Raw genomic sequence first — 27,241 nt, forward strand, 5'->3', positions numbered from 1 at the left:
ACACCACGACTTACCTTATGCTTCTCATTTCTGGTGGAGTACCGGAGTCGATGAAAGAGCGATCTGTGATCAATTTAGCGGGTCTTCACTTGACCCACTAAATTGAGCCCCGGTGGATCGATCACTGTAGCGTTGATTCACCGTAAGTGTAGACATGCTGTTAGAGTGATGACTTATAGCCTTGGTTCAGGGAAGATAGCACACCATCCTGTTGTCCATCTGTTCTTTGCAGAATGTTCTTCCCGTTCTTGTTAGTATGGAATCCCCAACAAGAAGCGCCTGTTTTCCTTGGACAGTTGAAGGTCTTTGAGGGCAAGTAATCGAATTGAAAATAGTTTTTTTTAACTAACCTCTATTAGTTATACTCTTCACAGTTACTTGCAACAATAGGTGAGACATTTAGGAAGAAAGGTGATTTTTTTTTTCAAGTTGGTGTTCCTTTATCAGAGCACGGATCATTTAATCTAATGGTAGAGTATCATTTTCTGATGGCTTTTGCTTTTAAATGATTAGGCTTAACAGGAGCAGGTAAGGGGTGTATATTTTTCAGGGTGCTATACAAACATTAAATGGTCCAAAAGAAATGCACTGTTTGTGGAAACATTGTGTAACTAGTGTCCACTGCTCCCCAAGGGCCAAGTGTTATGAAGTTATGCAGTGAGGTATTTTCTCTTTTGATTGTATGGGGGACACCTTCATTGCTTCTGCTCAATAGTGCTGCCTGGTGGTACATAGGCCACTCTGATTAGCTGCTCATTAATGTCTCTGCCTGGACTGTCACTTAACTGAAAGCCATCTAATTATCACAGTATTTTCTGTAGTACAAGAAAGAACGTTAGTATTCCCCTTTGCTAGGTCCCCCCCCCCCCCCCCCATGAACAACATAATGCTAAAAAACTGGTTTAGGCCCTCTCCTTCCTGAAAATATACAGGGTGTTGAATGACGGTCCAGATGACATGTTAATTATAAACATGAAGTGTGTGTGTATGTCTTTTTAAAAAGAGTGAAAGAAGAATTGGCTAGACCACTCCCAAGCCTCTCATTCACATGGGGGTAGTGGGAGATTTATTTATTGAGGCCTGCCCTAAATCTCACACTGTTTGGGGGAGGGTAGACTCCTTCTGTCAGACCCACCCCAAGTCTCCCTCATCGGGGAGATGGAGAGCTCCAGGAGGGAGACTTCCTCAGGCAGTTTCTGAGTCTGTGGGGGGAGGGTTGCTCTGTATGCTTAGGGAGCATCCCCATATCTCATGACTTCCACCCAGCAGCTGGAAAGCCCTCTGCCCCTTTAGTTCCCCTCCCACTAGCAGCTGGAAAACCCTGTCCTGCCCCATAACTGTTTCCAGCATAAACTGGCCCCTGTGCTGGTCTAGCAGAGTTGATGCTGCTGGGGGAACAGGGAGAAGCCTCTTGGGCTCCTGCCTCAGCTGAGTCTGATTTGCTGTTGTGCTATTGCTACATGACCGCCCTCTCCATGGCTCCAGCCATTGGGGAGTTTCATCAGCAACTGGACTGTGATTGATGAAGGGCTCAAAAGGGGCTCAGCTGCATTTCATGCAGAGGAAGGTCCCTCAGCACTTGGGCTTAGGGTTACCACCTGCTCGGTATTTGACCAGCCTGGCCCTTTTATTATGGATGTGCCAGTTGCCACAATAATAATTTAATCTGCTGGGTTTTTTATGTGGGTCTAAAAATTTGCATTATCACAATACACCAGGATATCTAATGTTAAAAGTTTCTGTATCTAGCTAAAGATGCTGCAGTTTTCCCCTTTCCACACTTTAAGTGGTAACAGATCAAAACTGTTCAAAATACAGCAGCTGTCTACCCACCAACAAGCAAGCACACCGTGCGCATGTGCGAGAGGGTTAGAGTCATGCAAGTGTGAGGAGATGTGCAATGTTATCAATCTTATCTATATGTGTTCTCTCTCCATAGGTGGCTGTTGGGGGGGGGGGGGGTTTGTGGTGTTGCCTTGTGGTTGAGGTTGCAGCAGGCTTGCCTTGTGGGGCGGGTTAGGGTTGCCAGGTGTCCGGTTGAAAAGGGACCCTGGTAGCTCTGGTCAGCACCGCTGACCGGGTTACTAAAACTCTGGTCAGCGGTGCAGCAGGGCTAAGGCAGGCTTCCTGGCTTCACGCAGCTCCCAGAAGCAGCCAGCATGTCTGGCTCCTAGGTGCAGGGGAGGCCATGGGGGCTCCGTGCGCTGCCCCCATGCTAGGCGCCGGCTCCTCAGCTCCCATTGGTCAGGAACCGCAGCCAATGGCTGCAGGGGCAGCACTCAGGGCAGGGGCAGTGTGTGGAGCCTCCCTGGCCCCTCCACCTAGGAGCCAGACATGCTGGCTGCTTCTGGGAGCTGCCTGGCTAGAGCCCTCACCCTGCATCCTCTCCCCAGCCCAAAGCCCCCTCCTGCACCCCAAACCCCTCCTCAGAGCCCACACACCCCAAGCCCAGTGAAGTGAGTGAAGGTTGGGGAGACCGAGGGAGGGAAGATGAACTAAGTGGGGGGCAGAACCTCAGAGAAGGGGTGATTAGGGCGGGGCAAGGGTGTTTGATTCTGTGCGATTAGAAGGCTGACAGCCCTAGGGGCTCCATTTTTTGCATTTCAAAGGTGGTAACCCTATTCAGGCCTCCCGTGCCTTATGCTCTCTTCAGGGGTCTGGCTCCAGCTCTCCGGCCCCCTGTGCCCTGTACTCCCTTCCTTCAGGAGTCTGGCTCGCTCCCTCCGCCCTTTGTGTGACCGCCGGCGAGTAGCGCCTGCCCCACACCGGCTCACGGCTCGAGGTAGCCGCCAGATGTTTGGCCGCAGGAGGCTTCACTTGACGCAGTCCCCCACCAGGGGCCGCTGTACACGTGTCCCGGCGCTCCCAGGGCGGGTAAGGTGCTATTTCTCCCCCACCCTCCCCAACTCGTGGCGCAGGTTCCCTACAGCTCCCGCCGCCGGGGCGGCTCATGTTCCAATCCCCGGCTGGCGCCACGCGGGGCAGGGAACGCTCCCGTTCACCCTGCGCGGGGCAGGGAACGTTCCGCTCGCGCGGCCCGGGTACGTTGGAGACCGTTGGTCACTCGTGGGGCCCCAGGTTGGGGTTAGTGTCACGCGCGGGTTTTGCCCGTGGTGACGTCACCGGTCGCGCTCTAGTCTCGCTCAGTCGGCGTTTCCCGACCGCGTGCAGCAGTTTGAGCTCAGCCCAGCGGTTCCACCCAGTCAGTTAGTGGCCAGCAGTAGTAGCGGCGGTAGTGAGCTCCCGTTAGCGACGCCTCTTACGCCCCGCCCTGCCCCATGTTCGGACCTGATAAGCAGTCGGGGCAGCCGAAGCTGGACTGCGGTGGCAGGTTCGGGAATATGGCGTCTGTGGGGGAATTTAACTCGTTCAGCGCTAGCATCCCGGCCACCAAGGTGGAGCTGTCTGTGTCCTGCAGGTAAGCGAGCGGGGTTAGACGGTGCGGGGCACCCGGGGGTGCTGCCTTGCGTGGCGTGTCGGGTGTGAAAGCCCCAGCTCCCCCTCTGGTGCCCTAGGAGGATGGGATGGAGGGGCGACGTGTCTGATCCAGCCCCCTTGTGGTTTCTCGGGCTGGGGTGTGCGCTCCACTCTCCCTGTGATGAGCTGTGTGGGCGGAGGGTCCCGACCCTTCCCCCGTGGGGTGGGGAGGGCAGGACGGGGACTTGGGGAGCAGGCGGAGTGAAATCCCTGAGCGCTGGGGACCGTACAAAGGAGAGTTGTTTTCGGTTCCTTTTCGCAAGTGCTTTCTGGAGCGACTTGGCTCATCCGTTTCCTCTGGGAATGTTCCAGCTGGGAGAAGTTGGTAAATCCTCATGCCGAGGGGTGGGTATTCAGACACCAAAATCTAGTAACAGGCTCCTTCCCTTCCTGGGAACCTCCGATTGGCTCTGGTGTTACAGGCTACGCAGGGAGTGATGGCAAATACATAGAGAAATAGTAGATGGGGGATTCCCCGTACCAAAACGGTGTGGCAGCCTGGGCTACCGCCCCAAATTATTTCCTCGTGGGAGGGCTGCGTGTGATGCAGGCGTCCAAACCAGATCGGTTCCAAACCTTTCACTGGAGGAGAGAGAGAGACAGACTCGAGTTGGGTTTCTGTGGTCAAGGAGCATTTCCTCAGTCTGGCTGACACTTATCCTCAGACCTGTCCCCAGGTCTCATGCGATGCGGAGAGGAGGGACAACCCCTGTCAAGACATTGTTTAAAAGAACCTTGTAAAACGGTTTCAAAACCTTAACAGTCCAGTCACACACTCCGTCCATCCTTGACTATGATGTTGATGGTAACTAAAAAAACCCTAACTAATGATATTTCAATTGCTCATCAAAATTTACTCGGCCTGGGTGCGTGAGGGCAAGTAGAATGTTCTAAGTTTGGCAAAGATTTTCCCCCTCTAAGGATGAAGAATTTTTGCTTTGTGTGCTATGAGACCCTCTCCCTAATATTTAGAAATCTCCTTAAAACTGCCTAATCGACTGTAGAACAGCAGCCGCCGTAGCTGGTGTATTTGGCAGCTTTAATTGTTGTTTCCTGTTGCGAAACGAAACAGTTTGCTGAGCCATTGCCAGTGACATACTGTACTACTAAAATGTCCTGGGCTGTATCCTCTCTGTTGCTTCAGAGGTGCCGAGGTTACCACTGCCACTCCTTCAGTGGTTTACAAAACAGAACGGCTGCTCCTGAACTCCCTTCCCCGAAGTAAACCTCGTAGCTGTTTGATAAGGGGAACACATCGAAACAAGGATAAATCAATGAGAAGCACAATAATCCTCGACTTCCTAATGGCTAGGCAGATGAAAAGCTAACACGCCCATTCCCCCCCCCCCCCCCCCCCCGCAAAACGTGCTTGTTTATTATTAGGTTGTCCACTTCCTCCACCAATACTTTTGTTTAAGTCGCCTATTGCCTCTTTTCTTAATCTAAAATTACAAGGTGTCTTGGAAGGGGATGGCCTTCTTGTTAATTTTTTGTACAGCACTGTATAAATTGATTAGGTTCCCTAGCCACTGTCTGTAATACAAATAATAATAAAAAAGGCTGATGTCCCCCACTTACTATGTAGAAGAGGGATGAACTTATTTAATGGGGGTTGGTTTGAAGACTGTAAATATTCTTCCTTTTGGGATGGAGTTTTTTGTATATTGAAATTTTGACAGTTTGTGACGCCTCAGAATATTGACTTTCTAGAAGTCACCACAGAGTTTCTAAATAGCACCCAAAGGGAAACTGGACACCACACAAGGCATGTTATTGTTTAGAGAAAAACAGGCTCTAGGGTTCAGGAGCTTTAGTTTTAGGGTTGGATTTGGTAAGTAAATGCTGTGATATCTGTCATTTTGTGGTATTTTATACTTTTTGACTCAGTTTTTTGTGTGTAATAAGAGAACACCTCTTCAATTCAGATTGCTGGTTTACTTTTTTATATTTTATTTCAGATTTTCAGTACTATAACTTGGCAATAAATAAAACAGTATTGTTATGAAACTTGAGTGTTGAAGAAAATAGTACTGATATAAAACAATATAGCCAAATCTAGCTGATTGAGATATACTAGTGTTTTTTTTAATAATTAGTCAATCAAGAAGTTATTTAAATACTATAACTCACCTAATATGATTGGCTAAAATATGGGTGTTCATGTCTCTGTACATGCCGTAGCTAGACAAAGGAAAACAAAACATTCCATGGGTTCATGCAACAGAAAGAAAAACAAGGTTGTTCAAACAAAACTGGCTTCTCATTTGACTATTCACTCCTCCCAGCTCCTCCTCTTCATTCCTGTGTTAGGTCTTACTTGTCAAATGTTAATGTCTAAATATATGGGAATTCCCTAAGGGAATTTCCTTTATAATGCAAATGGTAAACTGCACTTTTTTTGATTGGCAGCAGAAACATGTATTAATATCAAGATGGAAAATGAATGACTTTAGGAAAGACACTAATGAATAACACATGATTATGACTCATCTGTGTACACATTTATTGGCTAAAACCCCAAAAGAGATAGCATTCTAATACAAATATGCAATATGGACAGAAGAATAAACTGCCAGATACAGCAATAAATGCTTCAGTTCAGTAATTAGAAATTACATTTGTTTTTAGAAAATTTCTGCCTTCATTTATACTGTAGTACAATATCTTAAATTATATAATTATTTCATACTTCCTTATAATCTAGTGCTAATACTGGTTCTAATACTGATTATCAGCTAATAGAGCATTAGTTTGTGCTTATCTGTTCTTATATTCCAGCTACATTTTCTACTTCCTTTTTGGATGTCTGTAGGAACCATACAACACTAGTCCATTTATCATTTGCTCACTGGTGTAACTGGGCTGTCAATGCACGCAATGTGGTCTACTAGTTACATTAATAGACAAGGAGTCAAGCAACATGGGTTCTCTTCCTGACTTCACCAATAATTCACTCTGTGACCTGTGGAAGTCACTTGGTGCTTCAGTTTCCTCATCAGTAAATTGGAGTTAATAATAAAACTATGTTCACACATTAAATGAAAGTAGTATTTCTGACCTCAAGAGATTAAAAAATGAGTTAGACCACTCAAGAAACCACAAACCATGTGATTTTTTGTTTTCCCCCCCAAGGTTTTTTTTTTTTTTTTAAAAGATAATATAGTGTATTTTGGGGGTGTGTGTGTGGTTTTTTTTTTTTCTGATCTGTCTTTTGATTTTTGAATTCCCTCTGCCTATCACACGCATGTGTGACAATTGGTGTTGCCCAATGTCCCAAATTTATTTGGTAAGGTGATTTTTGGCCCTGGCTGCAGGAGTAAGTTTGCCAGGTATCCAGTTTTCCACCGGAACACCTGGTTGAAAAGGGACCCTGGTGGCTCCGGTCAGCACCGCTGACCAGGCTGTTAAAGTCCAGTTGGTGTGGGGCTGGCAGGCTCCCAACCTGGCTCTGCACAGCTCCCCTTGGCCCCAGCCCGGAGCCTCCTCCTGCACCTGGAACTCCTCATCCCTGGTCCTACCTCAGAGCCAGCACCCCCAGCTGGAGCCCTCACCCTCCTGCACCCCAACCCCAGCCCGGAGCCCCCTCCCACACTCTGAACCCGTCAGTCTCACCAGTCAGCCCAGAGCCCCTCCTGCACCCTGAACCCTTCATTCCAGAGCCCATACCCCTGCCCGGAGCACCCTCCCTTATCCTGAACCCTTCATTTCAGACTCCACCCCAGAGCCCATACCCACTCCCATACCCTAACCCCCTGCCTCAGCCCAGAGCCCCCTCCTGCATCTTGAACCCGTAATTTCTCGCTCCACCCCGGAGTCTGCACTCCCAGCTGGAGCCCTTACCGGAACCCCAACCCACTGCCTAAGCCTGGTGAAAATGAGTGAGTGAAAGTGGGGGAGAGCGAAGGTTGGGGGAGGGGGATGGAGTGAGTGGGGGGCGGGACCTCGGGGAAGGGGAAGGGTTACGGTGTTCCGTTTTGTGTGATTAGAAAGTTGGCAACCCTGTGCAGGAGCTCTCACCCCTACATCTGTCTGTCCCCTGTCCAGCGATTAATCCTGCCCCTCCTTCCCCCAATTCCTGCATCAGTTCTGCTCATTTGTAGCCCCAATGTCCATAAGTTCTGCCTCCTAGCCTCTCCATCAATTCAACGTCCCACCCCATCAGTTCTGCCCTCTACCTCATTTCTGCTCTTCCTGGGGTTTTTCACTTCCCTCTCCTAGGCCTGGGAGTGGGGACTACAGCCGGGTCCCCTTCTCCCCCTTCCAGGCTGGGGCGATGGGGAGTATTAGCTCCAGAGGCTCTGCACCCCTTTATACTGTTCCCAAGCTGCATGTTGCAGTGAGTGGGGGGAGGACCAGAGGAGCCATCCCCATTGTTCCAGGAGGGGATGAGGGACTGGAGTCGAACTGAGCTTCTGAGTGTTTTCTCCCCCCCCCCCCTTCCCTCTCCTTTCTCAGCCATTGTCACTGGTGGCGAGAGGGAGTGGGGGGTAAGAGCTCTTTCTTTAGCAGCTCCGATTGGTTGTTCTGCCCCATGAAGTGGACAGGTGGGGCAGACAGCCAATTGGAGGACTTTTTTTCCCCTGAGGCAGCACTCAAATATGTCAGATGACTGGAGTGTCTTGCTTCATCATAAGACTTGCTACAGCCCTGGCGAAATCCAGACACTTGTGGATAAACTGGCTCATCTCTTGGCATTGATTTTGCAATTATTTCTTTTTTTGTCTACAATATTTCATCTAATTTTTATGGATATAAAATGTGAGTATAGGCCCCATGAAGTCTTGGTGAGCGGTCAATGGCTCCCAGGACAAGGGAAGGCTCTATACTAAACTATCCTATATTACTCAACTCACGTTTACAAGAAAGTATTAAAATCAGATTAAGGGAAGAGCTAGCCTGAGGTAACAAAGGTGAGTTCCATTTGCTCTCTGCGACAGTAGCAAAGGAACTGAGGCTGTTGAGGTGGTGCACTCCCTTATGTAGAGTAGGTCAATGATGTCATCCTCATCTCCTGCCCCCGGACCTCGCTAGACATGGCTTTTCAATGCAGTTCATCAGCTATACACCAGATGCACCATATTTCACAAATGGAAATGCACCACAAATAAGTTCTTCTTAATATATGTAACATCACAACTAAACAAATCCATCTATAAGTTACTTATAGATCACATTTAATCCCAACACAAACATTAAACACATCACTAAAACCCCCAAGTATTTAAAACTATGGAAGTCAGTATCTAAAGTTAAAAGCACAATTGTTTTGGTGCTTCCTGAATAGATCCCCCTGCCAGCACCTGCAGACTTCTAGAGTCTCCATGGATTAGAAACCCACAGATATACTGTGCTCTATTATGTTCACAGAAACTCTGGTCCTTTCCTTAATTATTTGACACTGAATAGTTGTCATGGACCAAGATCCTGTTTTACTAGGCACTTCACAAACACAGAGGGCTCCTAGGCTAGGCATTATGATAATGCAAATCAATAATAGAAAGAAAAATATTTTTACTTCTTGCTCCTCCAACAATTGTAAGACTATGCCTATGCTCACATTTTAAGCACTCTTCTCTGAATTTACGCCAGGCCTCAGTTTGCCTTGCAAGTTAACACTAAGTTAACCCAGTTCCGAAGTTCCCCATAAGTGTCCCTCTGTAGTATCTAGCCGTGATCCACTGGACACTCACAGAAATTACCAGATAAGCCGTCCCCAAAGGAACACAAGCTTGTTCGATTCAGCTGAGTATAATCTCCAATATAACAATGCAGCACTGTAATCTGTTTATAGTGAAAACAAATATTAAGTATCAGAGGGGTAGCCCTGTTAGTCTGAATCCACAAAAACAATGAGGAGTCTGGTGGCACCTTAAAGACTGGCAGTATATTTATGCCAGTATCTGTAATTTTCACTCCATGCATCTGAAGAAGTGGGTTTTTACCCACGAAAGCTTATGCCCAAATAAACAAATATAAAGTTATTAATAGATTAAGACGTATGAGATCGTAAGCAAGGATAGTCAGAACACCAGGTTACAAATAAAACAAAAGGTATAACCTGCTTCTTATAGTCTAAACTTAATTTTAACAGGCTGAGCCCTTGTCTAAAGACGTCTGTCTTCCCCAAACGTGCTTTCAGCCAAACCCTCGTTGAGATCCCATTTTCATGAATGTAATTGCTGCACTGTCCAATTAGTCCCCAGATGCAGGATAAAACAGGGGTCCTTTTGCCTTCCTATTACACCCCAGAGTTGATTGTCTTTGCACCTCAGGGACAGGACAACCCCCCTGTGGTTTAGTTTCCAGCATCTTTCCATGTTGACTTAACATCCTTATATTGACTTAGAATGCAGATGTAGCTCCCATTGTGTTTTGTTTACTATAGTTAATTTACCCATAAGAGTCAGGGATAGGTGAATAGATAGGTGCTTTGTCTGGCAGAAAACAGGGTGGATTGATTTAAATCAAGGCGATTTTAAATCATGATTCAAATCATCAAGTGGAAATCCTCTATTTCAGCAGTCCACAAATTTTGAGGGTTGCGCCCCTGCCTTACCCCTGTCGTGTCCCCACCTCCCGAGCTGGGGCAAGAGGCAGGGCCACGGCTTGCGGGGAGAGGGAGGGATGCGGACCAGGCAAGGCTGTCCCTAGCTATTCTGGGGCCCTACACAACCCCCCCTCCGCAGGAGGGGTGTGTGGGGCCCCAGGCCTCCGCAGGAGGGGTGTGTGGGGCTGGCCCCAGGCCTCTGCGGGGTGGGGGCGGGGCTGGCTTGGGGGGTGGGGGGAACCAGCACTCACCGGCGGCGCGACTGGGGCCAGGTCGCTGCATTTCCCACCGCCGGTGAGTGAAGGCCCAAACCTGCTGCACTCCTTAGTGGAATGGGAGCGGGGCTGGGCTGGGGCAGAGCAGGGGAGGGAAGAGGCGGGGCAGGGGCTGGAGCAGCATGCAGCTGCGCAGGGCACCAGGAAATTTGGTGCCCCAAATTTCCTGGTGCCCTACGCAGCTGCGTACTTTGCATATGGGTAAGGACGGACTGGGGTAAGGAGGCTGAGGCTGGGGCAGCAGCTGGAGGCGGGAGTGGAGCTGCAGCCGGGCTGTGGTGAGGATTGGCGGCCGGGCCCACGGCCAGGTCCGGCTCTGCTCCTGGCTTTGCCCCTGCCTCGTCCTTGGACTGGGAATGGAGCTGAGGCTGGAGGCTAGCACGGGACTGGGAGTGGAGTGGTGCAGAGGCTGGGGACAGGGCCGGGAGCTGAGGCCAGGGAGGGGCTGGGTGGTGCTCCCTCCCTGCTCCTGTGAGGCTGGCCTGGGCCCTGCCATGCCCCCCTGGACATTCCTCCACACCCTCCTAGGGGGGCCTGCCCCACACTTTGCTCTATTTAAATCATTGATTTTAATCAGTTTTTTTCTAAAGAAAGGTGTTTTCTTCTCAGTTGATATAACCATTAAAACATGTTGAGTTGCAGCTAAATAGAACTTTTATACTAGATTTGGTATATCTTTTTGCCATCTAGGAGAGCACACTATAACAATATACATTCATTTAAGTAATTTATTTAGCTTAATTTCAGATTCTTTTAATTGTACCTTTTAAGCATGTTGGAAAATACAGTAACTCCTCAGTTAAAGTCGTCCCGGTTAATGTTTCGTTGTTACGTTGCTGATCAATTAGAGAACATGCTCATTTAAAGTTGTACAATGCTCCCTTATAACCTTGTTTGGCAGCCACCTGCTTTGTCCAGTGCTTGCAGGAAAAGCAGCCTGTTGGAGCTATCTGGTGGGGGCTTGGAACCAGGGTGGACCGGCAGCCCCCCTATCCGCTCCCCTAAGTTCCCTGTGCGGCAGCCGCCCAGCAGGCTACCAATTGCCTGCAGTTCAGCTGTCCCTCCCCCCACTGCCATGTGCTGCTCCTGCCCTCTGCCTTGGAGCTGCTCCCGGGAGCCTCCTGCTTGCTGTGCGGGGGGTTGGGGGAAGAGAGGAGCTAATGTCAGGGTGTCCCCCTGCCCCCCCGCTTACCCCTTCTCCATATAGATCAGGGTGGGGACATGACAGGGCTCATGACGGAGGGAGCTTGCTTGGTGCAGCTGCTGTCTCAACTTCCTGATCTACATAAAAAGGCAATTTACTTAGAGTGGTGTCAGCGTATTTAAAGGGGCAATGCGCATCTCTCTCTCTCTCTCTCTGAAACAGGGTGTGTTTCTCTCTCTGCCATGCTGTCTCCCCTCCCTCCATTCGTGCTGCCTTGTAGAGTGTGAGGCTACGGGTATGTCTACACTACCTGCCAGATCGGTGGGCAACCATCGATCGAGTAGGGGTCGATTTATCGCATCTAGTCTAGACGTGATAAATCGACCCCCCGAGCGCTCTCCTGTCGACTCCTGTACGCCACCACCGTGAGAGGCGCAGGCATAGTCGATGAGGGAGTGGCAGCAGTCGACTCACTGCAGTGAAGTAGGTCTAAGTACGTCAACTTCAGCTACATTATTCACGTAGCTGAAGTTGCGTAATTTAGATTGATTTCTCTCTTCTCTCCCCCCCTCCCCCCGGTGTAGACCAGGCCTAGATTAACAACAATGTGTTAACCCTTGAGGGCTCAGCCGAGTGCTAGTTCATCATTTAGCAGTAAGGCATTCCCTGGGAAACATCCCACCCTCTTCCATCCTCTGACTCCACCACCTCAAACAAGCTTCACAATCATCATTGCTGTGTACAGTATTAAATTGTTTGTTTAAAACTTATACTGTGTGTGTATCTATATCTATAGATATATGTCTGGTGAAAAAAATTTCCCTGGAACCTAACCCCCCCTATTTACATTAATTCTTCTGGGGAAATTGGATTCACTTAACATCATTTTGCTTAAAGTCACATTTTTCAGGAACATAACTACAGTGTTAAGCGAGGAGTTACTGTATGTTGCTTATTTACTAGATAATTCACTTTTTGCTCATGCTTTGTGTCCAGCTATATTAGGATGGTAACTGGATCTTAAACACACAACAGCATATAAAATTTATTTTTATTAAACAAAACAACCTTAAATGTTTTGGATACATGGGCTGGAGAGTAAGTTTCTATGATGGGTGGAATCATAAATACTCATTATTTGAGAACTGGGCAAATTAGAGCTCAGGTAGGGAGTAGCTATACAATAGCCGTATGAGACCACCTTGGTGGGCTCTGTGGATGAATCTGATGAGATGCATGATGATGTCTTCTGGAGTCAGCGGCCAGATCCCAATGCCTGTGGTAACTTTGCCAGTCTCCTGTACCCAGTAGAACAGGCCTTGGGTCTCCCCAGGATCAAAGCTTTAATACAGTACATGACCTATTGTGCCATATTTATAAAGCTTGACCTCAAAAAGTTTGATTCTCACCCTCCCTGATTTCTTTAACAGATTAGAAAGAAAAGCAGCTTTTAACTCAGTTTTTGGTAGAGGCTCATGGATTCAACATATTTATATGTAAATGTTTTAAGACATTAATAAGTTTAAACCTTAACATATTTTATATTGCATTCAGATTTCATTTTAAACAGGTTTTTCAAAAAAAAAAAAAAAAAAATCTTTAAATCATCCATTCTAGCAGAGAACTTGTCAGTCAACTCTGCCAGGTTACATAGTTTGAAAGCATATTTTTAGTAGGAATACACAACTCCTCACACACCATCCATACATGCATCTCACAATGATTATGGTGACCAGTGTGTCACCGGCTTTCATTTGATACCTTACAATACAGTACATGATTGCTGTAACATCCTTCATTATTATTACGAACCTTCAGCTATAACAACCCTAGTCCCTGGATCCCAACTACAGTACAGTACTCAGGGCCATAATCAGGACATGGCAAGCAGGGCAGCCGCCAAGGGCGCAAAGCCGAGGGTGTAGAAAAATGAGGGGGGAAAAGCGGTAGGGGTAGAGCCCTGCAGCGGGGCAATACCATGCACAGGGCTGGATTAACCTTTTATGGGTCTGGCGCCAGACATATTTGTGGGCCCCCATGGAGGCAATGGAGCATGGTGTGGGGAGGTCAGTCCCCAGAGCGAGGGGCCAGCCAGAGCCAATGCTGCCTGGCATGGCAGGGGCGGCCCCGCTCTGCCCAGTGCCAAGGCACTATTTACAAACCGGCAGTTGCCAGATGCACAGTGGCCTTCCTGGCCCTGTGCTGCCAGCATGCCCCTTCCCCTCGGGGGCAGGCCCATGCCACACCACACAGCTCCCTCCCTGCTTAACACCCCCCCGACTCCCTGTGGCCAGAGCCCCCCCCCCGACCCACTATGTCCAGCGCCCCCCCAGACCTACCCACAAATGCACAGCGCCCTGCACAACACCACCCCTGACTACAGCCCCACCACAACTGCCCAGCACCCCCCACAGAACCCCCACTGCCTAGTGACCCAACACACAGATCTTCCCTGCCCCTTCACAGCCCTGCCCCGACTCCCAAGAGACCCACTCCCCCACACCCTGCCTCTCAGCCGCACTCACCAGCCTGCTGGGAGGTGACTGCTGGGTTGAGCTGGCAGCACAGCCAGGGCTGGTCCCAGGGCGGGGAATTGTTCCGCCCCCTCGGGAGTGGCGTGATCAACCTGGCCAGGTCCTGCCCCGGCCAGTCTCCCTCAAGACGCACTTGCCTGGAGGGGCCCAGTCAGGCCCCCCACATTGTCTTCTTGCCCCACCTCCGCCACCTGACTGAGACTGGCCAGGCTTCTGCACCAGTCCCAGGCGGCTCAGCTCCGGGGAGACAGGTGGGGCACAGGTGGTAGGAAGCAGAGACTGCCCAAAGCCGGAGGTGCACTGGGGTCCGGCCAGGGGGCTGAGAGGAGCAGGGGGTGGGGCCAGGAGGCAGAGAGGAGCCCTCTGTCAGTTGGCGGGCAGGTCGAGAGGAGCAAGTGGTGGGTGGGGGGAGCCAGCGGGGTCTCGGGGCGCAGTGCAAGTGGAGCAGGCTGGGGCCCCTTCTGAGCATGGGCCCGGCTCCATGGAGTCATTGTAAACCCGTCACTGGCTACCTTTACCACCTCTCTGCCTTTAGAGCTGGGTGGCCAGAGAGCAGCAGCTGCAGAAGTAAGGTGGCATAATAATGGTATTGCCATAGAAACTGGCATATTGATGAATTTGTTTAGAACTGAGACTTAAATCAATGTTTGGAGTCTTTTTTATTTTTATTTTTTTTAATTGAAACAAAATTGAAAATTTGTGCATCTAAATTTTTATATTCGACTGTTCCGTTTCAATTTGAGATTTGTGTTATTTTGTATTGTTCTTCAATGAATTAACACAGAATATGGGAGGCATGTAGTATTATTTTATTAATAATTAATTAATTTAGCTAACACCTTTATCCAAGGTGACTTCATTAACTTACTCCAGCAGTTTATCATTTGTTTTGATTGTTCATTTGCTATAATAAACAAAAGGCTTGGATCCCAACAGTATTGTCGTAGTACGCTATTTGTGTAAAAATATCATGAAAGCAATGTGTTAGGTGTAGTGAGATTGTCAGGTCTGATACGAGTTGCTGATCCAAAATAGTAAACTCTTTGCCAGCTGGCACCTCTCTGTCATGCGCCTTCTGCCTGGCAATCATACTGAACACTAATGCCCATGTGCAGTGACCTTTTGTGCGGGTGGGACTTGCACAGTAACCGAGCATATGCCTTTCCCTTCCACCACAGGGAGTGAAGGTGTGGAGAGAGATTTGGGATTCCAGGCTCATCTAGTTTCTCAGTGCCTACAGCTTGATACTCCAGTGGGCCCACTGAGGGTTCTGAAACCAACCACTGTGCTGTGATCCTTTGATACAGGGCCGGAGATGGGATTTTGCTGTTTGAACCTCAGTGCTGTGTTCTATCACTGGCTCAAAATGGTAATCTCCTGTGTCTTGTACTGGGAGTGAATCCTTCACCTTGCTACACCCCTGACCGACCTAAGTTTCACCAACAAAAGTGCTGATGTGGACAGCACTATATCGGCGGGAGATGTTCTCATGCCAACATAGCCTCTGCTGTTCATTGGGGGTGATTTAATTATGCCAGCAGGACAGCTCTCTCCTGCCGGCATAGACTGGCTATATGGGAGACCTTACAACAGTACAGCTGTGCTGCTTTAAGATCCGTAATGTAGACGTAGCTTGTGTCTCTCAGGGGTGTGGATTTTTCACATCCTTGAGAGATGTAGTTATAGTGAAGTTGGTCTGTAGTATAGACCAGACCTAAGACTGGAGGGGTGTTAACGGGCCACTTAACACATACTGTGAGAGTCCATTTAAAGTGAAGTACTTACACTAAACAATCTGTTCCACCTTGTATTTAGCTGTGACACTGGATAAGTTTCCCAGACCTGAATAAGAGCTCTGTGAAGCTTGAAAGCTTGTCTCTCACCAACAGAGGTTGGTCCAGTAAAAGATATTACCTCACCCCCTCTTGTCTCTCTATTTTAATATTAACATTTTAAAATGTTTAATCCGATGGCTAGCTGTCTAGCCTTCACAGCCAGTGTACTACTGTAACATGCTGTACCTCAAAATAATACCCTGTAATCGCCATATTCACAATTTTTATATGGTTATGATATATTTTGTACAAAGTATGCCTTGTGAGGTATCATCTGAAAAGTCATAATTTGCTTAACATTGTTGTCCTGTTAAAACTTGTGCCTCAACACGGTATATGGAGTTATGAGATTTTGCTATAGGTTTGTTACTGAAACGTATTGTGAGTCTGGGAAATGCCCACTGACTAGTACCTCAGAAGTAATAAAGGCCTTGACTGTCAACTCATGTACCCAGAAGGTGCAAGCAAGAATTTGCAATTCATATGAAGGACTGATTGCAGGGGCACATAGGCAATGGAACTGCCTAACCCCTTGACACAGCAAGGATTTTTCCAGCATGAGGAGTTGTGTGTTTTTTCCCTTTTTATACCCCAACACACAAATTACCTCACTCCTCTCTCATCTCAACACCTGGAAGTAAGATTGTTTGGAAGACAAAGAGTAGCATTATTGAACTGTGGAAGAGAGAGTCTTAACTGGAAGGTTTTCTAGTTAGTATGAATTGTGAACTGCCTGCAGCATCTGGTGGGGTGAGAAAGTTGCTTGCTTCACATTTTACTTAGCTTGGTGAAGCTTAGGAATTAGATTGCGATTTTATCATTTTATTTCTTTTGTAACCAAATCTAACCTTTTATGCCTGTATCACTTATAATCACTTAAAAGCTATCTTTTTAGATAAAACAGAATGAGATTATCTAAACTAATATGTTTTGATTGATGTGTTTGGGGAATCTCTATTCAGGTTAACAAAGGCTGTTACATATTCTTTACCCTTTGATGGAATGATGAACTAATTAATGAGCTTGCACTGCACAGTGAGGGAACTGGACAATACAAGGCACATGTTTCTGGGGTACAGTGCTGCGACTGAGGGATATGGAGGTGTTCCCCTGTATTAGTTCATGAGTGGCTGGGAGAGAATCCATGTAACTTTGCTGGGTGTGCCTTTATATGCTAATGGCTGTGTGAGCAGGGCCTGGAGAGGCTGTTTTTCACCAGCAGAGCAGTGTAAGAGGAAACCCTGGTCTGGAGAATTAAAGGGACACAGCTTTTCAAAAGTCCTTGTACCTGGGGCAGTGATTCTCAACCAGGAGTCTGGGGCCCCCTGGGGGGCCATGAGCAGGTTTCAGGGGGGCTGCCAAGCAAGGCCAGCATTAGACTCGCTGGGGCCCAAGGCACAAAGCTGAAGTCCCAGCGCATGAGGCTGAAGTCTGGGGTCCTGAGTCCTACCACCCAGGGCTGAAGCCAAAGCCTAAGCAATGTAGCTTTGTGGGGGGGGGGGCCCTGTGGCATGAGGCCCCAGGCAATTGCCCTGCTTGCTACCTCCTAATGCCGGCCCTGGCTTTGATATGCAGAAAATTATTGTGGCACAGGTGGGCCGTGGAGTTTTTATAGCATGGGTTTTTTGGGGGGCCGGGGGGAGACTCCGAAAGGAAAAGGTTGAGACCTCTGCCCTGGGGGATGTCACCACTATCTTTTCTGATGGGAAAGTATTCTGAATCATTCTACAGTTGTCCTCTTTCATAGATCCCAAGATCAGAAAGGACCATTTGTGATCTTCTAGTCTGACCTTCTGTATAATACAGGCCATAGAACTCAAGGCTGAGTCTGATTTTACGCAAATAACAAGGAGGCTCTTAGAAATAATTTTCTAGTTCATGCTCAGTAAGTCCTCTGTCAAAACACAAGGGAAGGATTCTTCCCCTGTTGATCCGTGTTTAGTGAGCAAAGAGAGTATTAAAGTGTCTAGTCTGAAAATTGACAATGGGGAAAATGGCACCACCATATTCAGCTGATGGTTAATATTTAATGAAATCCTGAGATTCTGCAGAAGGTGAGGGCTCTCACTTGCTATGAGTGAATGGATTTTAAGTCGTGTGTGAGGTTACAGGAGGAAAACTCTACTCTTCAGAGATGAAGTTAGTATTTATTGTTTCTCATTGCTTTTTTCTAAATTTTTAAATTTTAGAGTAAACTTGATCAGGCTAAAACAAATGTTACCTTTATACTCTAGGTCAGTTTTTTAATTTGTCCATGCATAATGTATAAATTACCCTTAAACCACATAAAACAACATAGGGATCAGTGATTTTTATTTTATACTTAGCTACAGAAACTGACTGGATTAGTGAATACTAGTCTGATTTAATCAAGTGTGATATCTTCAAGTTTTAGGCTAAATGTGGTATGATTCTAATAGCTGAGCAATTTTGGGAGTAAGCAGTTTTTATTTTATTGGTTTGACTAAGGTCACACTACAGTGAAGTTCATAATTTCATTCACTAAGAATGAACATACACTAGTTATGCATGGCATAACTAAGATAGTTCTTTCTGCTTTATATTACTACTCTTATACAGAACAAGAAAACTTTTATTCAGATGCCTTTGACCCGCCCCATTTTTTCTTCTGCTGGCACCTCATACATCCAAACCATGCAGATGTTCTCCCTCTCCCTCCCTCTTCTGTCCTCCTGACCTTGTATCCTACTGCAACCATTGTGGATGGTTCTCTTCTTCTCCCTTTCAGTATTTTCATCATTGGGCCATAAACATGATACTTCTTCCCAACCTGCAAAACAAATGACACCTTTCTTTTGAGGATTGTCTAGATTAAACAAATATTCACTTTAGTCCTCAGTTGATGGAGAACTTTTCTCCCTCTTAAATATTGTGAATCAAAAGATTCAGATCAGTTATTCCCTAGTGAAGGCTTAGAGGTCTTCATTGGATTAATTCATTTCTCTCAAGCTACCTGAGCCAGCAACTTAACCTCCTGTTCAGGATCCCCCTCAAGATGAGCCATAGAAAAGGCACAAATTTTGAGAAATCTGTAGATTTCACCCCCACACATTTCTCCGTATGCTCCAAGCCTGAAAAGACGTCAATCGTTAAAGTATCTCTATATGAGATTATGCCAGGTTACGGCCATCAAGTTCTCTTCTGACCTGACGATTGACTCCTCTTTCTTGTTCTTAGTCAGGTTCAGTCAAAGGTGAGAGATTTTGATCCCTTTGAGAGGGATTCTCCAGAGGACCCAAAGATCAAAAAGCCCTGAGCCCGCTCCTGCACTCCAAACCCCTTGACCCCAGCCCGGACCCCTCTCCTGCACCCCAATCCCAGCCCAGAGCCCCCTCCTTCACCCTGAACCCCTCCGGCCCCACCCTGGAGCCGAGGGGAAGCTCCAAGCCTCCACCTTCTCCCCCTCCCCCCCCCCCGGGCCTTTGGGGCCTGCGCCTGCCTTTTTTTTTTCTCTTTTTTTCCCCCTGTGGATCAATGGCCCCGATAGAAAATAGGTTCCCTACCCCTGATCTAAATTATCAACATTAATGTGCCCAAGGTCCCAGATCCACAATGGGACTTAGGCTCCTAAACCTCAGAAATAGGTGCTGCTGTGATCTGTAAAAACCCCTGCTAAGCTGCCGCAGAACTCTTTAGGCGCTTAAATTCAATCTGCGGCTAGATTTCTGCTGTAAAAGTTCCCTAGGTGCCTAAGCTTCTGCCTCTAGATTTGTGCATTGCTGCCTGATGCAGGTGTCTGGGCACCTGTCTCATCCTTAAGCCCCAGGGTGATCTCTATACCAGTTGAAGATGTGATACTCCACCTATTTTTGTCTGTGTGGCCCAGTCGGGTAGACATGATCAATCTATGGCCAGCAGAGTAAAGGACAATAAGAAGGGGTTTGTAAATTGTATTGGGAAGAATTTTGTTGGTCCATTACTACATGGGGAATTGTAGAATAGTCAATAATGAAAAGGCAGAATTGTTTAATAAATATTTGTTTTGTGGTGGGGGAAGAGGAGAAACAGATGATGTAGTCCTATCAGATGATGATGAAGAAACGGGTGGATTTGATTTAAATCAAGTTGATTTAACTCACTAGTCAGGAAGACTCGAGTAGAAATCCATGATTAACATAAAAGTGCATTCTTGTTGGTTGTTATAACTTTAATACATATTCTTCACAACTCAGAGATAGATATAGGTTTCATTTTTAGAAGGTACACACTATACATTTTTAAAGTGATTTATTTTGGAAACTTTTCACATTAGTTTTACAGCTATATCAGAAAATGAATCATTGTTTGGTTATTTCATTTAGCAAAGGGGTAATTGAAGCAGATATTTATGAAGTCATTGGGAGGTAAACTATCTTAGGTTAATCATTAATATTTGGAGGATTTTCTTGCCATGCTGTATTAGGAGGAGAACATCACCAGACAGACATTTAAATTGTTTTATTTAACTAAAACAACAACATTATGTATTCTGGATTTTTTTTTCTTTAACAGCAAACATATAATATTTTAACAAAACAAGCATTTGAATTTAGTTAAACATTCAAGTTTTTTAAAATCAGGTTTGTTTTTGTTAAAATTGTTTAACTAAAATAGTTAAATGAAATTTAAAAACAAAAATTAAATGGACTATGTCAGCCAGGTCAACATGGGAAACTTAAAATATTGGCTTCTGCAGCTAACTTGGTCGTCTTCACTTTCTTTTTCCTGTTTGTTCATAATCTGGAAAAGAACAAGCTTTCCTGTGTGGGTTTTTTTTTTTTTTATTTTTTATTTTCTGGACCGAAACCATTTCTCAATTTGGAATGAATTAGTCCAAAGGAAGAAAATATTCTTTCTACACCGGCAGAAGAAGCTACTGCTGTTAAAAGTGAGATTATCACTTCAACAGTCTCCGAATCCAAGTGTTAAGTGACTGCCACCACTTCACTGGTGTGACTTTCTTTAAAACATCATCAGCAAACATATATTTCTTGAATGGTTCTTATTCTCAAACTGGGTCTCTTTTACGGCCTACTGCCATTATAGGTTTTACCTTCTAGTGAGAGAATGGTATGGGAGATCTCAAATCAACGAAGGCTACACTCAGAAAGACCTCAAGACTTCTGGAATATGCTGCTCAAACAGTTTCACTTTTGTTTCTACTGCGTGTCCCTCCCTTCTCACATTTATCTCCAGACTTCTTCTCCTTGTCCAGATCTATTCTGCCCCCAACAATTTTCTATTCATTGAACTTTTTGAAACTTTGCACTTTTAGACAGAGGTAAGAGAGTGACTCTGTGTACACAAATTTGCAGAGGGACAATAGGGTTGAGGCCTGTTATTTCTCACCTCTATATATTATTTATTTAAAAACATTTTTGCTGTTAACAAGCATGTTATCTTTGGAGACACAAATCCACAGTGTGAGAACTGCAAAACTAAGCATCTCTGATGGTATCTTCTAGGTTGAACACTGAGTCCCATTGAGTAGATAGAAAGATTAATCTATACAGAAGCCCCTGGAACCCCATAAGATTGGGTCCCTAATCCATGAACTATTGGAACTCATTTACAAAACTTTTCTTAAACATTACATGAATATATTGTCTCATACTATAGAATTAGAATTTATAATCCCTATTCCATGGTGAGATATCTTTATAATGTATCTTAATTAAAACTGTCTTTAGATAGGTTTTTCCTCAAAAAGCATTTTATCCAAAAAATCCGATTTTAAATAAAAAAAATCTGTTTTTTTTGTTAAAATAATCATTGATTTTTATCCACCCTGGAAGAAACACTTTCCATTCCAATAATAACTCAGGAAGGTGTTGAATAGCAGATACTAAAGTTAGACATTTAATATCAATGGGTCCAGATATCTTGCATCCAAGAGTTAAAAAGTTGGCTGAGGAGCTTGCTTCACTGTTAATGTTGATTATTTTTTTTTTCTGATAAATCTTGGAACACTAGGAAAGTTCCAGAAGACTAAAAGAAAGTTAATGTTGTGCCAGGTATTTAAAAAGGGTAAATGAGATGACTTGGGTAATTATGGGTCTGTTACCATGACAGTGATCCTAGGCAAAATAATGGAGTGCCTGATAATTACATTACCCTCCTTTAATTCTTTAATGCCAATCAACATGAGTTTATGTAAAAATAGATCCTGTCTAAGTTGCAATCTTATCAAAAAAGATATCAAGTTTGGTTGATAAAGATTAATAGATTTAGAATTCTGTAGGCTATATGACTTGATCCTGCATGACATTTTGATTAAAAAATTAGAACGATATAACATGAACATGGCACACATTAAATTGATTAAAAACTGCATAACTGACCGGTTTCAAAATTTAATTGTAAAAGGGGAATTGTCGTTGAGTGATTGTATGTCTAGTGGGGTCTCGCATCGATTAGTTCTTGGCCCTGTGCTCTTTAATTTATTTTATCAATGACTTGGAAGAAAACAAAAAATCATAACTAAATAAATTTTGCAGATGACCCAAAATTTGGGGTGGGAGGTAAAGAGGAGGACAGTATTTTTCATCACTGGCAATTTTAAACTCAAGATAGGATGTTTTCCTAAAAGATATGCTCTGCCTAGTTCAAATAGGAATTGGTTTTGGGAAGTTCTGTGGCCTGTGTTATGCAGAAGGTCAGACTCGATCACAGCAGTCCTTTCTGGCATTAGACTTTATGAATATTTACACCTTACTGGTTCTAAACAAAGTCTGTTAACTCACAAAAAAGCCTTGCATCTTTATGGACAGTTTGATAAAGACCTTTGCTCACTGTGCAACAGTAGTCAAGTAAATGTTAGACTATGTACTTAATGGAATAGAGAATGCTATGGAAATATGACTTCAATTTATTAAAACAGTTATGTAGCCTCCCCTAGAATACTGTGTTCAGTTCTGGTTACTGAAGAAATAGAAGCGGCTCGGAGATGAGTTGAGAAAATTGAGATGAAAAGAGGAGACATGGTGAAAATAATGAATGGCATAGAAACGGATGACCTTAACTCTGCCCACAAACCTAAAATGCCATAATCATAAAGCTATTGCACAACGTTGCTACAGTGGAGAGCTAAGGTTGTTTGTTTGGTATCCTGATTAAGCATTTCCATACCCCAACATGTTTGGATTTATTTTATATTTGATTGTGAATTTGGGGGATTTATAACACTTGATTTTTGGGATAATTGAAACACCTGTAATGTATTTTACTTTATTTACTGATATGTACTCCCAACCTTAACGCCATTTTCCTATAGCTTGTCTTGACATGTATAACTGTTAGGAGGAAACTTTCCCTGGGGGGGCAGATTTCTCCATAATTGTTATTACAGAGTTTCTTGTAACTTTTTCTGAAGCAGCTGGTATTGGACATTGTCAAATATAGGGTATTAAACTTTGATGGGCCACTCATCTGATCCAGTATGGTAATTATGTCTGAAATTACAATCTGAATATACATATATGGATAGTGTTCATTTTAATCCTAATGGAATAAATTAAGAATGACCGAATGTTATTACAAAGCCTAATACTGGAGGGAGTTTAGGATAAGAGACAGGAAAGAGGAGCATTGTTACTCAAAAATAAAAAATCCATTTTAATTTTTACTGGTTACTTCAGCCAAAATACAACACTAGAAGAACTATGTAATTATTTAACCTGAAAGAAGAAACAGTAGAGCAGTATTAAGATTGATTGATTGACTTACCAGTTCCTCTTTTACCCATGCTATTTCTACACTGCCCAACAATTGGGACTAGGGGATGTGAAAATCAGTGTGCACCAAAGTGCTGCTCTGTAACTCCCCATATGGACGCTGCGGGTATAAACTAAAAGTTTCCTAGTTTGCATTAATGATAGTTCGTTAACAATAGTGAACTGTATAGTTACACAATTACCACATTTGTAGGTAAGATACCAAGTGTAATGAAATGAGAGCTTGGATACAGAACACTTTACTAGAGGGATCCAGTGCCAAAAGACTGTTTTAGCCTTGAAAAATTAGGTTGAGCCTAGAAGTTTGGTTTAGGTAGAGGTCTACCCAACTTGAAAGATTTGTTCTAAATTTTGGGGGGTTTATTTTTAGCTGACAGCTGAAATAATAAACTCGCAAAGTACCATGACAGCTTAAAGTTATTTCAGTTCCTGTGGGACATTAAATTTAAAAATATATGTTTAATGATTGAATGTTCTGCCTCTTCCCCTGTGTGGTAGTTGAGTCTACAACCCACAGTTTACATGCATCAGAGTTGTGTGACAAACTGAAAAGTGTGAAGTTTGAGATTGGCAGAATACTAGCTCTGAGTAATTCTGATATGCATAAGAGATGGAGGAGAGCCAACTGTGTCCCCTTATGTTCCTTAAATAAACTGTTTTAATCATGTATGCATTGTAGAAGCTTTCAATCAGAAAGAAATTATCATTGTTTTCTTTAAGATGTTCTTTCTCTATTTTAGTAGCAGTGTCATTTATCTGTCTTTCTTTAACAGAAACCTTTTGGACAGAGACACATTTTCAAAATCTGATCCAAGTAAGTAAAAATTATTTTATTATGTTTATTTGTTGCACTGGATAAACTGCAGCGTAAAGATATCAAGTAAACCTCAAGGGTATTTCAGCCTCTAAGTCAATTCAGTTCTTGTCCCCTCAGCAGAGACTTAACATAGTGTAATTGTGAATATGGTTTTTGTCACGTAGACAGTTGTATGTTAGGAAGTGAACTGAGACTACTGAACTCATTTCACATGGGCTACTGAATAGTCATTAACTGATAACTTTGTTACTACTGACGTGAACCACATTTTCGATGAGTGACATAGACTGTAAAGGTTCTATATCCCATTACCAGTTTCTTGAGCTATCTAGTCCCTTTGAAGAAGATTTAAGGTTAATATTGTTTGTTTTTTTGCTGGGAAGTAATAAATGCAGAACTTTAGATGTGTTGTTTTTTTTTTTTTTTTTTTTTTTTTTAAATATTCTTTTCACATCTTTTTCCAGGCTGCTATGCAAACTATATAGAAACCTTTTTAAAATCTCCTCTTTCTGCTAATGCTCCTAATGAATAGAATTAATCTTAAATCTAGAGTCAAAAGATGAGAAATAAATGCCATTTACATTTGTGTTGATAAATCAATATGCCTTGGGTCACTGGGCAATGTGGCATCTTGGTTGTAAGCCCTCAAAGAGCAGATGTGAAAGACAATAGACAATTCCTAGACTAATGTAAGAATGCAGCTGTGCAGAGAACCATGTCCCTGAACGTGATTTTGGCAGGATTGTCCTTGGCATGAAATTCTTGGCTTTGGTCCAGCATGGACACTTTCTACTCATAGACTGTAAAGTCAGAAGAGACCATCGTGATCATCTAATCCTGGGGTTCTCAGAACAAATTTTTTGGTGGCCGTACACTGAGGCCACCAACTCTTGCTGGTGGCCGCTTTGACAATTTTTCCTAAAATATTTAATTAACTTTAGGAAAAACAAATACATATGCGCATATACATGTCCAGTCTTAGTAATTTATTTATGTTGGGATGTTTTTTCAGACTCAGTAATAATAACATACAGTTGTGTCTATTCTTTACTGGACCTAAACAGAATAGAAACACAAGGTGCTTTGCATGTTCTTGTCTTTTTGTTGTTGTTTCTTTTGCTTTTTTGTTGCAACTTTTGTTTTTTGTTTTGTTTTTTTTTTTGTTTTTTTTTAAGACTTGCTAGCTAGGAAGTCTGGTTCTGTGAAAAGTGATATTTGTATGTTTAATACCACTTTTCACAGCAGAGACTTGTAAGCTAGCTGGGAGGCAGTGAAAAGTGATATGAACAAACATGCAAATATCACTTTTCACAGCAGACTTACTCAGCCCTAGCAAGCTGGGGGCAAATATAAGCCCTGGATGGGGAGATGGGAGGCAGTGGGGGCCAAGGATGATGGGGTGATGGACTGAGGCAACAGCAGGAGCCAGGGGGGTGTGTGAGCCTGAAGCTCAGCGGCCGGAGCCTGAAGCCCAGTGGCCTGGGAGTGGAGACTGCCACTATGCAGCTAAAGCCCAGAGCCTAAAGCCCCACGGTCAGAGCCCGTGGCCAGAGCCTGCCGACATGTGGCCAGAGTCTGCCGCCTGCCACACCAGGGCTGAAGCTGGAAGCCTGAGCCCCACCACCCCTGGGAAGGTGGAGAACTCACACCAGCTGTCTGCTCCTCCAACTTTTGTGGTCAAGACCCCTCCTCCGCCGCCCCCCCCCCCCAGTCACTGCCCAGGAGACTGTGGCTGCAAGAAAAGCCCCTGGTGGCCACATGCGGCCATGGTAGCCACATTTGAGAAATGTGATCTAGTCTGACCTGCACATTGCAGACCATAGAATCTCACCCACTCACTCCTGTAATAGACCCCTAACCTCTGGCTGAGTTACTGAAGTCCTCAAATCATGGTTTAAACACTTCAAGTTACATAGAATTCACCATTTACACTAGTTTAACTCTGCAAGTGACCCATGCCCCATGTTGCAGTGTCTCTGCCAACCTGACCCAAGGAAAAATTCCTTCCCGTCCCTAAATATGGCGATCACTTAGACCCTGAGCATGTGGGCAATACTCACCAGGCAGACATCTGGGAAAGAATTCTGTGTAGTAACTCAGAGCCCTCCTCATCCGGTATCCCATCTCTGGCAATTTGGGGATATTTGCTAAAAGCAGTCGTTGATGGGCCACCTTCCTTTGTAGGCAGTCCCATCATACCATCTGCTCCATAAACTTATCAAGTTCAGTCTTGAACCCAGTTAGGTTTTTTGCCTACTCCCCTACTCCCCTGGGAAGGCTGTTCCAGAAATTCACTCCTCTAATGGTTAGAAACCTTTGCCTAATTTTGAGCCTAAATTTGTTGATGGCCAGTTTGTATCCATTTGTTCTTGTGTCCGCATTGATGCTTAACTTAAATAACTCCTTTTCCTCCCTGGTATTTATCCCTCTGATATATTTATAAAGAGCAATCGTATCTCCCCTCAGCCTTCTTTTGGTTAGGCTAAACAGGTCAAGCTGTTTGTCTTCTCTTATAAACTAGGTTTTCCGTTCCTCGGATCATCTGAGTAGCCCTTCTCTGCACCTGTTCCAGTTTGAATTCATTTTTCTTAAACGTGGGAGACCAGAATTGCACACAGTATTCCAAATGAGGTCTCACCAGTGCCTTGTATAATGGTACTAATTCTTCTTCTTCTTCAAGGCGTGTCCCTGTGGGTGCTCCACTTTAGGTGTGTTGGCACCCTGTGTTTGTAATCGGAGATTTGTAGTAGCAGTGCCCGGTTGGCCGTGCACATGCGTCAGCCATCTTACACTGCTCTGAGCAGTTACCTAGTGTGCACAGTCAACCGTCCCCCAGTTCCTTCTCTTCCGCCTTTGGCTTGAGTCGGAACGACAGCAGC

The 27,241-nt window shown here is 44.9% G+C and overlaps 1 protein-coding gene across 1 annotated transcript in view; it reads left to right on the forward strand.

Annotated features, from left to right (window-relative positions):
* The first annotated feature begins 3,091 nt into the window (after positions 1-3,091).
* CPNE8 (copine 8) overlaps positions 3,092-27,241 on the forward strand; it is a 258,293-nt gene continuing 234,143 nt past the window's right edge. The window contains exons 1-2 of the mRNA XM_029910832.1: positions 3,092-3,418; positions 24,319-24,359. Coding sequence (XP_029766692.1) covers positions 3,279-3,418; positions 24,319-24,359 — 181 coding nt within the window. The 5' untranslated portion in view covers positions 3,092-3,278. The remainder of the gene's footprint in view (positions 3,419-24,318; positions 24,360-27,241) is intronic.

Source organism: Terrapene carolina, unplaced genomic scaffold (assembly GCF_002925995.2).
Source record: "Terrapene carolina triunguis isolate 2854851 unplaced genomic scaffold, T_m_triunguis-2.0 Scaffold68, whole genome shotgun sequence".
Lineage (NCBI taxonomy): Eukaryota > Metazoa > Chordata > Testudines > Emydidae > Terrapene > Terrapene triunguis.